The 16,741-nt window shown below is 58.3% G+C and overlaps 1 protein-coding gene across 7 annotated transcripts; it reads right to left on the reverse strand.

Annotated features, from left to right (window-relative positions):
• Positions 1 to 562: 562 nt before the first annotated feature.
• SH3GLB2 (SH3 domain containing GRB2 like, endophilin B2) lies at positions 563 to 16,741 on the reverse strand. 7 transcript variants are annotated; one of them, XM_032866040.1, is made up of 14 exons: positions 16,570 to 16,741; positions 11,772 to 11,913; positions 10,808 to 10,936; positions 6,987 to 7,120; positions 6,638 to 6,730; positions 5,246 to 5,257; positions 4,536 to 4,598; positions 3,435 to 3,584; positions 3,007 to 3,030; positions 2,444 to 2,533; positions 2,029 to 2,129; positions 1,752 to 1,766; positions 1,401 to 1,641; positions 563 to 1,096 (listed from the first exon to the last, which is right to left on the reverse strand). In XM_032866040.1, the coding sequence occupies exons 1-14, from the start codon at positions 16,630 to 16,632 to the stop codon at positions 989 to 991; spliced, it is 1,365 nt and encodes a 454-aa protein (XP_032721931.1). In that variant the 5' UTR covers positions 16,633 to 16,741; the 3' UTR covers positions 563 to 988. The 7 variants fall into 7 exon arrangements, with proteins under 7 accessions (XP_032721931.1, XP_032721932.1, XP_032721933.1 ...); XM_032866041.1 differs by lacking the exon at positions 5,246 to 5,257 and having other exon boundaries at positions 564 to 1,096; XM_032866042.1 differs by lacking the exon at positions 1,752 to 1,766 and having other exon boundaries at positions 564 to 1,096.

Raw genomic sequence — 16,741 nt, forward strand, 5'->3', positions numbered from 1 at the left:
GGCCTTCACCTGAAGTTTCTAGAACCAGACTGACCTGGGCTAGAGTCCCTGCGCGGCCACTTGCCCGTTATGGAAGCTTGAGGAGGTGACTCTGTTCTCTTCCCTCATCTGTGAGGACGGCCTGAGCACACGCAGACCGGCCACAGGTCAGCAGCTGAAAACCCTCACGCACAGTACTGTCTGCTCCGCTCGGACCCCATCTAGGCAAGTTTCTCTTAGGAACAAAAGGTCTCCGCGGCCTCATGTGCAGGAACAGGGCTGTCCCCGGAGCCACACGCGCCCTGTGGGAGGAAGGACGGCCCGGGAAGGAGGGAGCAGGAAGCCACCCTGCGAAGGTTTCCCTTGCCCACCCTCAGGGCCAGCCCCGGAGGGGCCCACAGCCCAACAGGAGCCGAGGCGACATGCACGTGAAGGACAGTTTATTATTTGTCACTGGCTAGAGAGCAAGCAGACAGGCAGAGTAAAAAGATCCATTAAAAAGTGAGTGTGGAGAGGTGCAGGCTGAGCCACAGAATTCGGCATGAGCAGTCTGCGCGGGAGGGGAGGGCAGCACCTGGGAGACACCAGTCGGCCCGGCGCCCCTCTGCCACCTGGGCCCCAGCCCTGCTGCACACCTGCCTGCCCCCCCCCCCAACTTGCTGCTTTTGGCAACCAAAAGGCAGGTGCTCTCTGGCCAAGGGCACACCCCAGGCTTCCCGCAGGGGCTGGGGTGCCTAGGGCAGCATTGTGGCCAGTCCCTCCACCCTCCTTAGCCCGAGCCAGGAGGGCTGGGGAGCTGGGGTGCTTGGGGGATGCAGGCGGGGTGGGGGGCTCCAGAAGCAGGGCTGGGGGAGGGGCCCCCCCTCACAGCTGGACGACTGGGGGCACGGACAGAATGGGGCCAGTCTCCCCACCCTGAGCAGCTGAGTCACCAGCAAACAACTGGCAGGGCTGCCTCCTGTCTTCTCCCGCCCAGGCCAGGGTGGGCAGGGGCCTGGAGGGGGCCAGCTTAGCTGAGCAGTTCCAAGTAGGTGACCGGGACCTTGCCCTTCTTGTTGCCTCTCTCGCCAACGAGCCAGTCCGGGTCCATGCCGGGCAGGCTGTAGACGGTGATGAGCTGAAGAGGAGGGCAGAGAGGGGTGGTCATACCCCAGCCGGGGCAGGACGGCGTGGCGACGGGGCTGTCAGGGCCCCACGAGACCCGCGCATCTGCACCTCCAGAGGCAGGCATCTGCCTCCTCACCTGCTCTAGGCAGAGACGGCTTCCTCAGGGCTGCAGCTGCCTCCACTCACCCCCCAGCCCCCGCCGCCCCCCAGGGCCCCTCAGAGACTTGAAGGCAGTGGGGGGGGGGCTCCCCATTCCAGTTCCCTGGCGCTCCTGAGCCCGGCCTTGGCCACCACCCCTGCGGCACCAGGCCCACCTCATCAGCCAGCAGGGCCAGCTCGCTGCTGTCGGCCGCCTCGTAGTCGTAGAGGACCCGGGCCTTCCGGGTCCCGCTGGCGGGGGGGGCCACCTCCTCTAGGCGGAGAGCGGCCTCTCCTGGAGGGGCCAGGCCAGCCACAGAGGAGCCCACGGGCATAGTGGCTGCAGCGGTGGTGGGCGAGGTGCTGCTGAGGGGCGGGGAGGCGGGCTCCGTGGTGCCCACGAAGGTGCCTGGGAATCTGGAGAGGGTGACATCTCAGCTGGGAGCTGTGTCCCCATGGTAGTCCCACGTGTTGAGCCAAACACCTGGGCCCACTGCCACAGAGGCAAGGGGACCCCAGCTACTTACATGGCTCCCTGGGAGCTGGCCGCATGAAGGGAAAAGCAAGGCGAAGGGAATCGTGAGCCGCGCCTCCCCGCCCCTGCCATCCTCCCACCCAGGTCAGACACCTCCCTGTCACCCAGACAGGCCTGTGATGCCCCTGACAGAGGGCTTGGTCAGGGGCCCTCTAACCTGCCCTGGGAGTCTGGGGACTTGCTGAGCCTAGGGAGAAGGTCTTTGCCCCAGGGGGAGAAGGGGATGCGCTGCTTGTGGGGCCTGGGAGCCAGGGGACCCCAGCGGGCACCTGCCCAGCTGCTTCTGTAAGTCCAGCATGTGGCGGTAGCACTGTGCGTAGTAAGTTGTCTGGGACTCCACGAACTCATGGAGGCAGCGAAGATGGTTCACCTGCGGAGGGGGGGCAGTGCGGGGAGAGCGGTGCTGGCTTGGGAGGCGTCCTAGCCGACCAGACGCTCCCTGTCTCCTGCCTGACTGCAGACCCCGGCTTTAGCACTCAGTCCTTGGCCCCAAGGGCTGCCCAGCCTTTGGCACTGGGACCAAAGCTAAGTTCCACCCTGAGGACCCTGGGCTCAAGCACTGCTCCTCGCCCCCTGCTTCTGAGAACCAAGCTCATGGTCTGCCTCCTTGTGGAGGAGTTCAGTGGGGGGCCCAGGGTGGGGCCAGGAAGATGGTGGGTGACGGAGGGGCAGCACAGGACTCACGTGAGTGCTGCTGATTCCCTCCAGCAGGAGTCGGGTCACCTCAGCCTGCCGGTCAAACTCCGTCTGGGCCACTCGGAGCTCCTGCTCGGCCTGGGAAAGGCAGAGTGGGACGGCGGCTGACAGCAACAGTGGGCCCCACCTTCCCTCCCATCTGTGGTCCGCCCTGGAGCAGCCTCCTCTCCTACTCTGGGTGCAGAGGACACATCCCCCTGGGGACGCGGACAGAGATCTTGGTGGCAGGAGTGTACTTCTCACCGTGCACCCCTGACTTCAGGCCTGGAGCCCTGCCCCCTTGCTGGGACCCCTCAGGACCTATTCCGTCACAAGAAGCCAAAGACGGACCCATGGGTGCCCTGCCACAACCTTGCTGTGACACTCTGTCCCTAGCCATCTGACCCCGCCATTCCCCTGTGTGCTCAGAGGAACTGTGGGGGCAGTGTGCCCAGAGAGAGCAAGTAATACTCCCGACAGCAGCAGAGCCCAGAACCGGAAACCAATCTGACCCCCACCCTACCCCCACCCGAGGCTCCCCACCCACGGCTGCCTCCCGAGTCCAGACTCACCTTGTCCACCTCATCATTCCAGAGCTTCGGAGACCACGACAGGACCGGGCAGCAGGGGAGGGAGGGGGCACCAGTCAGCGGGGGAGTGGGGTGAGGACGGCTGAACCCCAGAGCCCGCGCCCTGCCCCAGCTCCCCAAGACCCCACCCGCGCCCCCATACCCTTCCTCACTCCCCCGAACCCAACCAGGAGCTGAGGCTGGGACGCGGCCTGGTGTGAGCAGGGTCGCTATCAACCACATCCAGCCCAACATGCCGCATGCAGGGGAGGTAGGGGACAGCCAGCTGGGAAGTCCTGCTTGGGTTTCTCCTACAGCGTAAGCCCCCGGGCTCTGATGGGAGACCCAGTGTCCCCCATCCCACCCTGACAATTAGCTAAGGCTGGTGGGCTGGGACGCAGGGCCGTGTGACCCTAGGCCAGTCACTGAACCTTTCTGTCCTTCGGCAGAGAAAGGCAGCCTCGTGCCCGAGTCACACTGGGGTTCAATGGCAAAAGAAAAAAACAGGGCGGTCTCCACCCTCCGGGATATTCCTCCTTCCACTCGGCCCAAGAAGGGGGGCAGGAAGTGTCATCCAGAGTCTAAAGAAGAAAGACCCCCCTCCCCCCGCCACGACTTAGGAGACCCATTTCTCCTGCCCAGCGCGGGAAGTCTATCCTAAGATGGCGACCTGAGGGATGGAAAGCAGAGCAAGGCCAGCCCTGTGTCACGAGATGTCCCACCACAGTGCCATTTAGAAAACCAAAACGTGGGGAGTGACCTCTGCACGCATGGCCGGAGGACACGCAGAGAGAGGGGCCTGCTGGAGTGCTCCGGCGTTGCCGCCCCGAGGGACGATGGCCCGGCCGCCGCCTGAAGGCACAGACACACATGGCAACATGCTATGATGGGGGCGGAGAGAGCCTGACGGCCCGTGCAAGTGCGTGCCACCCCCCGGCGGGAATGGAAGGTCAGAGAAGAAGGCAGAGAAGGCACAGCAGTGGTGGCGACGGGTACGATGGGGGAGGTGTGGTTGGCCCGTGTCCCACACTGAACGGTAAATACCCAGTAACAACACAGGAGAAAAGAACCCATGGCACTCGGGAGTCTTCAGGCCCCACGACTGCCCTGGGCCCCCGGACACTCCTGCCCCCAGCCCGCTGGGCCCCACCCTTGCTGCCAGGATGCTGGGCAGGTGTGCCAGAGAGGTGGCTGGATGAAGAGTGCCCCCCCTTGTCACAGCTGTGGGGTCCTCAAGCCCGATGTGGACCAGGGGGCAGTGCCCTTGATGGGGGATGGAGGGCAGACCTTTGGGTCCCAGAAGATGGGGCCTGCACTGTCCCCACGCTGTCTGGGGCGGCTGGCCTGGCCCCAAGCTCCAGCGCGGCGCAGAGAGAAGGGAGGCCAGTGATGCAGGCGCAGGGCACAGGCAGGCGGCCAGGAGCAGGGTTGGTGCCTTCCTGGCTTGGGGGATGCGCCCTGTGTTCCTGGTGCCACGCAGTCCCCTGGTGCCGGGGCGGAGAGAGGCCGGGCGGCCGGGGTGGGGCGCTTACCGCGGAGGCGCTGGCCGAGAGAATGTAATTACGCGGTCTAGTCTCCTGAAAGTCAGGCACCGTCTGGCGGGAACAGAGGTCACGGAGGGGAGGGGGGTCATCCGGGGCCAGGCGCCGCCCCAGCATCTCCCACGGGGCGGGGTTGTGCGGGGAGGCCAGGAGCCCCGGCCCAAGGGACAGGAGGCTGTAGACACATACCACACGGACCCTTCTCCCCACTCCAACCTCCTGGACACAAGGTGGGCTTGGGGACATGGAGAGTCAGACAAAGACCGGGTGGTGGTCACGCTGGGAGCCCAGGAAAGCAGATGCCAGGGAGCCTTCAGGTGAGTCACAGACTGGGCCTGGCCCCACTCCTCCCCGGACCCGAGCCTCACTCAGGTATTCCGGTTAGAGCCACAGCTCTCCAGACCAATCACCCCGCCCCCCCGGCTTTCTCCATCCCAGAATCTCCACACAGGACCGGGCCCCTCCCCCACAACAAGGTGGACGGATGGACGCGTGGATGGACAGGGTGACAGGCTTTCCACGTTTGCAAAAAGCTGACTCACAGGCTCTAGTGCCTGGCGTCTCCCTAAACCAGAGGCTATGCATGGCAGAGGCTCTGGTGGGGAGACCAGCTGCTTGCAAAACGCCCAGGACGTCCCCTGGGCCCGAGGCTGGGCCGGGCAAACCAGAAGCAGCACAGCGCGCAGGAAAGGTGTACTCACATCTCCCTCACACTGAGCCACGTTACCCAAAGCAGAACGGAAAGGAACAAAAACAAGAGGTTAGTGAGTCCAGAGCGCAGGCGGGAGCAGCCCCCGTGGTGGGAGGGGAGAGCGGGTGGCAGGCAGGCGGGCAGACGACCCTGCCGTCCGGGAGGAGTCCTGCTCTGCCCGTGTGCCTGGGTCTACGCGGGAGGGCAGGGACGACCCGCCGGGCTGGGGTCTTCTGGGGCGCTCGCCGTGCCCGGGTTGCCCTGGGCCTCTCTGCAGAGGGCGCGGGGCCTAATTCAAGGGCTTGAGGCTGTCTGGGCCAGACAACTGGAGAGGAGGTCGTGCCGCTCGAGTGACTAAGGAAAGGCTCCCCTGGCCTGCCTGGTGGAGGAGAAGCCTGTTCTGGCCGAGGTACTCCAAGGAGACTATCCTGTCCAGCTGACTTCAAGAGGTCAGCCCTGTAGCCATTGGTCATCTCACCCAACCACAACAAGACTCCAGTGGCTGAGCCCCTGCCTCCGATCTGGACCCCACACACCCGGGTGTGCTGAGACCCTGCCCTTGGCTCTCACCAGAGGTGGCACAGGCCAAGACTCCATGGTCCCCAGTGGCCACACCGTGGGAGAGGGACGCAAGGAGCATTGGGGGCAGCTGAGAGTCTGGGAAGACACAAGTGACGGTACCCCCGGCCTGCCTTCGACCTGGTTCCTGGGTGTGAGGTGGCCTCTAGGCCCCCATGCTGCCAAGCAGCCTGACGTGCCGAGAGCGTGCTCCCCCTCAGGCCTGCTCTCCGCACCCTGGCCTAAGCCCTGGGCAAACTGCCACACTCCATCGGCTGGCCTGGCCAGGCTGAGCGGGCCTCAGTGAGCTGAGAGTAGAGGGAAGGCCTGACCCAGGGCCATGGGATTACCTGAAAGGGCCCTCGGTCATGTCCCTAAGCAGGTGTGCAGTCCAGCTCCAGGGTTCCCACCATCAGGGCACCCTGGGACCAGCGCTGGAGCAGCGGGTGGGGTAGTTAGTAAGGGGGAGCCATGCCCGGGCAGAGCCGGGGGACAGAGCCAAGCATTCAGGAAGGGCGGGGCAGGGCCATGCGGAAAAACTACAATTGGTTGTCTGTCTGGGGAGGCTGTGGCGTGCCCTGAGCCTGGGTCGGGGTACTGCTGGTCAGCCCACCCCATAAATGTCTGCCCTGGGACCCAGAGCTCTGGGTGGCCAGGGTTCCCTGGGGGGGAGGGGCAGAGAGGCATGACCTGAAGTGGTCAGCCAGGACCAGCATCCCCCAGCCAAGCCTCTCCAGGCAGGGAAAGGGAAGAAAGGTCATGCCAAACATCAGGTCCCTTCACCCTCCCTTGGCTCCAAACAGAGCTGGGGGTGGTGGGGCGGGAGACCAGCAGGGACACCTACCGTGGCTTTGGCCTCTGCAGCCTTGGCCTTCTTCAGCCGCGCTTTGCAGGCATCCAAGTCTAGACGCCGGTTTTGCAGGAGACGTCTCTCCTTCTGTGGGGGGGGGGGGCAGGGAAGAGTGAGACCCTGGGCTGTGGCAGGACTGGCCCACGGGGCCATCAGGGCCAAACAGGGAAACCGAGGCCCAGACAGGGAGAGGTCACCCACTGTGTCATTCGGTCCACAAGAGCCACATCTGGGGAGCCCTGGGAGTGCTGGGCTCCCGGGATGGGAGGAGAGCCTGTCTCGGCAGCTCCGAGGAGGAGGACAGCAATGACCAGGAAGCGGGGGGGGCCCCCAGTCCTCTCACCGAAATGGTCTTCCAGTCCCCTTCCAGGAAGTTGCGCAGAGGCGTGAGGAAGTTGATGGAGGCCGTGTGGATAAAATCCCTCTCAGCAGCTCCCAGGCGCTTTTCAGCTTCTGCCACCTTGATTAGTGTCTTCCCTGATTAAATGGAGTTTAAGGGTGAGGAAGAGGCTCGGGCTCGGGCTGCTCGGACCCTAAGGGAGCACCCAGGGAGAGGCAGGCCGTGGAGGCGTGAGCACTGCGGGCTCAGTGCGGAACGGCTGGCCTGGAAGCGTGTGGGGCGACCTGCATGTCTGTCGACAGGAGACTGACGTAAATAGCGGGACATCCCAAAGGCGGACTAGGACACAGTGTGACAAAGATGAGGGGGGCGGGGGAGGGGAGACTTCCAGAACACAGAAAGCACCTCAACAAATCCTGTTCCCAAAAAGCAACAGTAAAAATGGGTATCACTGTCAAAAGCAAACGTTTCCGGACTCTGGAAATTGACCAAGTGCAAAGAAACAGAATATTTACTCAAGAACTGATGGCCCTTGGTAGGAACAAGGTGGGAACCTGTGGCTTCCCAGCCTGGGGCGGGGGGCTTTGCATGGTCAGCTCATGGTCAGCTCTGCAGTTGTTGCTCTACCTGGGCGGGGCAAGTCCACAGGTGAGCAGCTGGGTAGGGGTGGGGGATGGGCCGCAGGGAAAGGTAGTGGTATTGGGGCTGACTTGGTTTGGGCGGGAGCACAGAATAATCTAGGGGACCCTATTGGAAATAGCAGTGATCTCAACGGCAAATAACTGAAGAAGACCAACGTTCACAGTTGACTTGAATAAGGAATACTGGTTGGAAGAGCTCTGCCAGAAATTTAACAGGAGATCTGGAAACGAGACAGTAATCTCGTTTATTGAAAATTTAATAAAATGGCATATGTACATCCAACTACATCAATAATTATGTTAAATACAAATGGATTAAACACTCCAATCAAAGAATGAAGATAGAGTGGATTTTTAAGAAAAAATCCAAATACAGGGGCGCCTGCGTGGCTCAAGTCGGTTAAGTGTCTGCCTTCGGCTCAGTTCATGATCCCAGGGTCCTGGGATCCAGCCCTGCATCGGGCTCCCTGCTTGGCAAGAAGCCTGCTTCTCCCCTTCCCTCTCCCCAGGCTTGTGCTCCCTCTCTCGGTCAAATAAATAAGTAAAATCTTAAAAAAAAGGGCGCCTGAGTGGCTCAGTCGGTTGGGCGGCTGCCTTCAGCTCAGGTCATGATCCTGGACTTCCAGGATCGAGTCCCGCATCTGGCTCCCAGCTCTTTGGGGAGTCTGCTTCTCCCTCTCACCTTCTCCTCTCTCATGCTCTCTCTCACTCATTCTCTCTCAAATAAATAAAATCTAAAAAAAAAAAAAATCCAAATATATACTGTCTATAAAAGACTTTAGATTTAAAGACATAAATAGGTTGAAAATAGGACAGAAAAAGGTATACCATGTGATCTATCCTCCTAAGAGAACAGGAGTGCGTGAACTGCTGTCCGATAAAACGGACTTTACTGTGAACATGACCAGAGACAACAGCATTCTACAATGATATAAGTCAATTCGTCAGGAAGATAGAACAATAGTAAATACACAGACCTCACAACAGAGCTCCAAAAACATATGAAGAAAACACTGACAATCTGAAGCCAGAAACAGAAATAGTGGGAGACTTCAGTACTTCTCGGTAAAGCAGAGCACAAGACAAAATCCGCCAGCCCACAGAGACTAGAACAACCCTGTCACCCAATTGGGCCTGTTGTCTCTACCACACTCCACAGCAACACAGCATATGATCTCTAGTCAACAACACTCTCCAGGACAGACCATATACTAGGCTATACGCAAATCTTCATAAACGTAAAAGGTTAAAATCATACAGACATGTTCTCTGACCACAGCAATATCAATTAGATATCAACAATAGGGGCGCCTGGGTGGCTCAGTGGGTTAAGCCTCTGCCTTCAGCTCAGGTCATGATCCCAGGGTCCTGGGATCAAGCCCCACATCGGGCTCTCTGCCCAGCGGGGAGCCTGCTTCTCCCTCTCTGCCTGCCTCTCTGCCTACATCTGCCTACTTGTGATTTCTCTCTCTGTCAAATAAATAAATAAATCTTTAAAAAAAAAAAAAGAAATCAACAATAGAAGGAAACTTGGAAAATCCAAATATACGGAAATTAACCACCATCCTGCTGGTGGAAATACAAAATCCCACAGCCACTTCGGAAGACAGTTTGGTAACTTCCTAAAAAGCTAAACTTAAGGGGCGCCTGGGTGGCTCAGTGGGTTAAAGCCTCTGCCATCGGCTTAGGTCATGATCTCGGGGTCCTGGGATCGAGCCCCCCATCAGGCTCTCTGCTCGGCAGGGAGCCTGCTTCCTCCTCTCTCTCTCTGCCTGCCTCTCTGCCTACTTGTGATCTCTATCTGTCAAATAAATAAATAAAATCTTAAAAAAAAAAAGCTAAACTTAAGTTTACCGTGTGACCTAGCAAGTCCATTCCTGGTGCATATCCAGAAGGGAAAATACATGCCCTCACAAAGTTCCGTGTGCAAACGCTTGGAAGGATACAACCCAAATGTCTAGCCATACAACGGAACACTTACTATCCCACAATAACAAGGTATGAAATCCTAAAACACATTACAGCACAGATAAAAGTCAGAGAAGCTACGCTCAAAGGAGCCAGATGCAAAACACAGCACACCGTGGGGGGCCTGGGCTGCTCAGTCAGTCGGGCAATCAACTCTTGCTTTCGGCTCGGGTCATGATCTCGGGGTCACAGGATCAAGCCCCGCGTCTGGCTCCATGCAGAGCCTGCGTGCGACACTCTCCCCCTCCCTCTCCCTCAGCTCCTCATGAATGCATATGTGCTCTCTCTCGCTCTCAAATAAATAAAATCTTAAAAACCACCCAACACAACATGTGATTCCATTTATATGAGAGGTTCAGAAAAAGCACATTTATAGGCACACGAATGTGCATGAGTAGTTAGCAGCAGGGGGACTGGACTGGGGACTGACTCTAAGCAGACATGGCCCTTTGTGCAGGGGACAGAAATGTTCTTTAAATAGGATTGGGGGGCATGTTTGCACGACTCTGTAAACTTACGAAAAAGCACTGAATTATATACTTAAAACAGGTGCATTTTATGGCATGTAAATTATATCTCTGTAAAACATTAAAAATTAAAAAAAAAAAAAAAGATGGTGGTGGCTCTCTATGTGCCACTGGGAGAAGGTAGCTAACACAATACCGAGATGAAAAATCAGGTCGCAGAAGGGTACGCACAGTACGATCCCCTTAAGAAAGGCACAGAAACCGGAACTGGGTAAGAGAGACTTCCGTTTCTCTGTTTTCATCTGCATTGATTGAGGTGTTTGCAAGGCGAATGAATTTTTTTCACTGGTTTATTTATTTACTATTTTTTCAAAGATTTTACTTATTTATTTGACAGAGATCACAAGTAGGCAGAGAGGCAGGCAGAGAGAGAAAGAAGGGGAAGCAGGCTCCCCGCTGCCCAGAGAGCCCGATGCGGGGCTCGATCCCAGGACTCTGGGATCATGACCCGAGCTGAAGGCAGAGGCTTTAACCCACTGAGCCACCCAGGCGCCCCTCACTGGTTTATTTTCATTTATTTCAATTTTTTTTCATTTTCTTCACTTTCATTCATCCATTTCATGAATGTTTACAAGTAGGTATTTGTGTACTTCAAAAACACAAAGCAAGAAAGGAAGGAAGGGAGGGATGGAGGAAAATTTGAGAGCAAGAGACTGTGACCCCTGACCCTGGCTGGGGCTTGGCTCACCATAGGGAGTGGTGGGCCCCAGCTCACTGGCCGCCTCCGCCATGTACTGAGCCAGAAGCTCCCCATTGGTGACCCGCGAGGGCACCTTCCTGTCCAGCTTCTCATACAGGAACTCCTCCACGCGGGCACCTGCAGGGAGACAGCAGCCAAAGCCACAGGGCTCTTCAGTATAACCCAAGGATGGCAGCCATGGGGACAGAAACAGACCCAGACCAGGGCCGCCCATGGGGGTGCCTGGCCTGGTGACAGACAGATTACTCTCTTTTTGGAGCCCATTTCAACCTAGTGAAACCAGCACTCAACCCCATAGGACCCCTCACTCCAGAGAGGAGGAAGCCACAGCTCAGAGACATGAAATGCCTACCCCAGGTCACATAGCTGGGGGTGACAGGCCCCAAGTAAAGGCCCACTCACTTCTCCCTCCATATGATATGGATTTACAGAACCTAATACACACATAGACAGTCCTCCGGCTCTGGCTCCAGAAAGCTCCAGGCACCCCCACTTATACAGGAGACTTGGAGGCAGATAGCATCAGGACCCCAAGACAGCCCTCCCTGCGCCCCCTGTCCCCCGGTTCTCCTGCCCATGGCTTCTGTGTGCTCCCTGCTCACACTCACTGCAGTGGGACTCAGGGCAAGCCCTTCTCCATCTCAGGCTCCGCCAGCCTCTCAATAGATTGAGCTCATGCTTTCCCTGCCTCTACCCAAGTGTGTTTTAGTCTCAAGCATTTCTCCAACTCCTTGGTGCAAAACTCTTAAACCTCTGCTGCCCCAGAGAGTGCATCTTGGCCCATCACTGTCTGCTGGGCTCTTTAACTGCTCGCCCCGCCCTAAGCAGGCCTCAGAAGCCCCAGTAACCTGATCCAAATCCCACGTGCCACCCAGTCCAGTCCCACCTGCAGCCCAGGCCTCCTGCCAGTGGCCTCCAGCCCCTCGCCCAGGACCGCCCAGCGCCCACTCACTGGGGTTGGGTTGCAGCAGCACCTCTGTCTGCCGTAGGATTTTCTCCGTCCAGTTCTTGGTGCTGTCTGCCCGGGCAAGAAGGTTTTCAAAGTGTGCATCCAGCTCAGTCCTCTCAGCTTGGCCGAATTTCTCCTCTGTGAACTGTGGGGGGTAGGGTTGAGGGACAGGGAAGGCTCGGAAGGGGGGAAGCAAAGACCGCCCCTGCCCCATGCTTCTACACCTCCTTCCCTCACCCAACTAGAACCAAGCCCAAGGTCAAGAAACTTTGCCCCTAACCTGCTCTGTGACCCTGACCAAGTTACAACCCTACTCTGTGCTTCAATTTGCCTCTCTGTAAAACTAGGCTGGACCAAAGGTTGGGGGTCACAGCTTCTTTTGGAAACCCAGAAAGCTAGAACCCCCCCCCAAAATGCACATTTGTACAAAATCTAGCTTATTACTTAGGGGGGATAAGGAGTCATTGGACCAAAGGTTGGGGGTCACAGCTTCTTTTAGAAACCCAGAAAGCTAGAACCCCCCCCCCAAAATGCACATTTGTACAAAATCGAGCTTATTACTTAGGGGGATAAGGAGTCATTGGGGGCCTAGTTCTAAGGGCCCTCCTAGCTTGACTTTGAAGCAAAGCACTTGGTAACAGGTGCTCAGGGAATAAATGGGGCACAGAGCAAAGTCTCAGGTGATCACAGGCTCCTTGGGGGACTGGGAGCCAGTGGGGAGGGGGCGCCAGTGGAGTGAGTGGGAAGAACCCAGGTTTCAGAGTCAGAGGGACCCGATTTGAGTCTCAGGTCTGCACTGATGAGAGGTAGGACCTTGGGCAAGTGGCTTTGCCTCTCTGGCGTCAGTTTCCTGAGCTGAAAAATGAGAATAGTAAATAATACCAGCTCCCTCATAGCTGAAATAGGATGAAATGAGAAAGATGTGGGTAAGGGGCGCCTGAGGGGGCTCAGGGTCATGAGTTTGAGTCCCACGTGGAGTGTGGAGTCTACTTAAAAAAAAAAAAAAAAAAGAAAAGAAAGAAAGATGTGGGTAAGACATGAAGGCCCGAGTTTGGCAGGGAGTCGGTGCCACTGCTGCAAAGAGCTGATGGGTGGAGAGGCAGCGGGAAGGAAAGGGAGTGTGTGGGGGTGGGACAGCCACATGGCTGGCCTCTGGTCGCCTGGTGCAGTGGACAGGGAACACCACTAGCCCCTCAGAGCCAACTGCTGGGCACGCACAAGGCCTAGAAAGCTTGGCAGCCCCACCCCAAGGCCAGGCAGGAACTGGGATGTCCCACCAGTCAGAGCCGGCAGAGGTTGTGCAGGCCATGTGAGAACTACCTGATACTGGCCCAAGTCCTGGCCCCTCTGATCTAGAAGGCTCTGGCAGAAAGAGCCTGTTCAAGGTCGTAGTCAAATAGCAAAAGGGCATAGACCTGCAGGAGAAAGATCAGTAGTAACGCAGCAGTACTGTTGACTGCGTGGTGGTCCAACCCTGGGCTATAAGCATTTGACACCAGTGACCCACCGACATCTCCGAGAGCCTCCAGGATAGTTGGGTCAAGTTTCCCAAGTCACAGATGATGCCACTGAGGCTAAGCAAGGGGCAGACTGTGCTCAAGTCAGGGTCATTCCGGGCTGGGAGTCTGGAGGCCCTTCCCAGCCTGCTTGGCGTCGATCAATCATCCAGAGGCCAACAACAGCTCCAGCCCAGCTGCAGGGAGGGGGCGGCAGCCACGGAGAGTCACTGGGCAGAGTCACTGGGCAGCCATCAATTATGCAACAGGGCTTGGGTTTCTCACTGCAGGCCTGGGTGGGCCAGGATGACGCTGTGGCTCCCTACCTGGGAAGCAGCTGCTCCCGGCCTCCTCCCACCTCTCCCCGCACTCCTGGGCCTTCTCACGTTCCCTAGACTCCCAGAGCCAGGCCCCGAGCAGGCCTCACCTCACCCAGCCCCTTAGGGGTAGCCTTAACCCCATTTTCCAGATAAGGAAATCAAGGCTTAGAGAGGCAAAGCCACCTCTCTGGTCTTCGCCAGGGGCTCCCCTGCCCTGGCAAGGGGGGATAACAGGACCTATCTCACAGAAGATTTGGAAACACACAGCACAGGCCTAACAAACCTTAGCTGCTCTCATCATGACCACGGATAGAAGGCCTTCTTCATGTTCCTCCTCCGAGCTACCTAGGAACCCCCATACCCCAACAGTACCAGGCACCCTACCTTAGGTGATTACGTCACCTGAATGTGCAAGGTTAACGGCAGCCACTCCCCACTGAGCCTTGGGGCAGCCATCCCTCACACCCCAGGTCCACCCAGGTTCAATATCCTATGGGGCTTTCCAGACCTCCATCCTATGTCCAGTGCTGCCTGCCTGGCTCAGACGATGACAGTGCTACTGCCTCCTAACGGCCTTTACTATTACTAGTTCTACCACTACTCTTACTATTACGGCAGTTACTACTAACAGCATTAGTACTATGGCTTCCACGGCCCACTCCCACCTACGCTGGCATCATACTCAATATGCCCTATGTTTTCCCGCCTGGATGCCCTTAGCTGGGCGTTTCCCAGCCCCTGGACCAAATTCACAAACTCATCCTCACTTTCAAGGCACCATTCAGGGACCCGGAATCCCAGAATCACCCATGCAAAAGGGATCCTGCTCTCCCAGGGTCAAGTTCAGGTTCCCTACTGGATGGCAATGGGGCAAGGCTCTAAAAGGTGTCCCTGGTACGTGGAGGGGCTGATGGCTTACCCAGTATATCCCGGGACATGGCATGGTGGAACCTAGGCAGAGAAGCTGCCCACACACTGAGAATGAAGAACTCCCTCCCATCCCTCCTGACGCCTATCTCCAGGCAGCCTGGCCTCAGCGGGTCCCAAGGGTCCTCTCCTACGCAGGTGATATTTCAAGACTTCTCTCCTCTGGCCTGTCACCCTGCCCCATCACTACCAAACGGAAGGGACCCATGCTTCAGGGGCTGATGTCTGCAGAGTCCGAGGCTGCTCCCTGCACAATGGCAGCAGCAGGGGGTGGGCGTGCAGAGCCAGAGAAAGCCTCTATTTATAAAGCTCCCAGCTCCCTCCTCCACCCCAGAGTCTGGAGCCTGGGCGCTGGCTCCCACTCCAGTACGGGTGACCCACTGGGCCTGCCCCGACCAGGAGAAGTGAGGCCACAGAGCTCAAGCTTCCCCACACCCCAGGCTCTGCAGGCCCTGGCCAGGTCAGGTGCCAGCGCCCCACAGTAGCAGGAAACTGGCAGATCAGGTTCTTCCCAGATGTGGGAGATAGAGCGGTTGCCATACCAACCGTGGGAGGGTTCCCACCTTCCAGATGAACTGAGGATAGCCAAGGGGCTCCAGGGTCCTAGCAAACCCACTAGGGCTGGGATCACCTTTTGGGGCTTGAAATACCAGGCAGCAAGTCCTCACTGGGGCACTAATCCTCATCGGGACATGGGACATGGTGCTTTCTAGTAAACATGAGCACATGGGTTTCCCAGAGACTGTCTGGGGCTGGGCTTCTCCAGACAACAGCAAGGACAAACAATAGGACTGGCTCCCAGAGCACTGCGACAGGCCAAGCCCCAAGACTGCAGCCACCTCTGGAGGCAGTCGGTTGTTACACCCGATTGACAGGAGGGGGAAAGTGACTTGCCCAAGGTCACATGCCATACTAACTACGTTAACACTACTAGTATGCTTGCCTTTTTTTTTTTTTAAGATTTTTTTTTTTTAATTTGAGAGAGAGAGCGCGAAAGCATGAGTGGGGGAGGGGAGAAAGGGAGGGGGAAGCAGACTCCCTGCTAAGCAGGGACTCCAACATGGGGCCTGATCCCAGAACCCTGGGATCATGGCCTGAGCAGAAGGCAGATGCTTAACTGACTGAGCCACCCAGGCGCCCCATAAGCTTGTCTTTAGAGAGCATGTACATGCAGAGTACCCGCTATCCTCACAGCCATCCGGGGAGGGAGGGATTGCTAATCCCATTTCTCAGATCGAAAAACTGAGGCCAAGAGATAAAGCCCCTTCCTCAAGGTCACAAGAGGGAGCATCCATGCCCATAGCTGCCTCCAGGCCTTCACCATTACATTAAGATGCCTCAGTTTCTCTCCTGGCCCCAGAATGTGGATAGGACTTGTTCCGATCCCGGCACCATCAGCCTGGACAGCTGTCCAAGGAGGGCACCCAGCCAGACCTCAGCCCTCTCCCCATCCTCCAGGCTTGGAGAAGTAAGAGGAAACAGGCCTCCCGTGGAGCAGAAAGGAAATAATCCCAGCCCTCCTGGCTTCCGGACCGACTATCCAAGCGTGTACAGGGGACCTGACGGAATCAGTACCACCAGCCAGCCCATTGCACGGGTGCAGAGACTGAGGCTCAGGGAAGGGGTCGCGGCAGGTGCACGGTCCTTGGGCCTGGGGCTCAGGCCTCCGGACGACTGCCAGAGTCACTGCTGGGAAAGGGCGGGGAGGCAGGGGCCTCCCAGTGCTCTCTCCCTCCTGGGGCGGGAGCTACGGCAGCGGGGTAACCCAGCCTGCAGAAACCGTGCGCCCCGATACTTCCCCCCCGGCTAACGGGGCCGCGGCCCGGCTCAGTCCCCGGGCCCGGGTTACGCTGAGTGTGCGGCCAGAGTGGCCGGCCGCCCCGGGCTCTTTCTTCTGGGCAGCGCCGCAGTAGGGGATGTGAGGGCAGGGGTGTCCCGCAGTGGGGACGGGACGGCAGCCTCCAGGGGCTTCTCCTGCGCCACCCCCCGGCTCTCCTGCAGGGGTGCTCCCGGCCCGCCCCACATCCAGGCCGCGAGGCCCAGGGCGCACGGCCTCACCTGCACCGCCCGGGTGAAGAAGATGCCCGCGTCCGACGCCAGCTTCTTCATGTTGAAGTCCATGGCGCGACGCACGGCCGGCAGCGCTCAGCCTGAGCGCAGCCTGGTAGCCCCCAGCCCGCCGCCGCCGGCCCGTACCCCGCCCACCTGCTGCCGGTGCGCCCTCCCTCTG

This window comes from Lontra canadensis, unplaced genomic scaffold (assembly GCF_010015895.1).
Source record: "Lontra canadensis isolate GAN:19392208 unplaced genomic scaffold, GSC_riverotter_1.0 scaffold30, whole genome shotgun sequence".
In the NCBI taxonomy this organism is placed as follows: Eukaryota; Metazoa; Chordata; class Mammalia; order Carnivora; family Mustelidae; genus Lontra; species Lontra canadensis.

Bases quoted from the DNA above. Each gene is read 5' to 3' on its own strand.
- SH3GLB2 (XM_032866040.1), bottom strand. From the start codon at position 16,632: ATGGACTTCAACATGAAGAAGCTGGCGTCGGACGCGGGCATCTTCTTC. The intron at 10,937-11,771 runs GTGAGTGGGCGC...GTCTCCCTGCAG, and splicing joins GCTGCTGCAACCCAACCCCA to GTGCCCGCGTGGAGGAGTTC. The intron at 2,534-3,006 runs GTGAGTCTGGAC...TGCCTTTCCCAG, and splicing joins GGAATGATGAGGTGGACAAG to GCCGAGCAGGAGCTCCGAGT.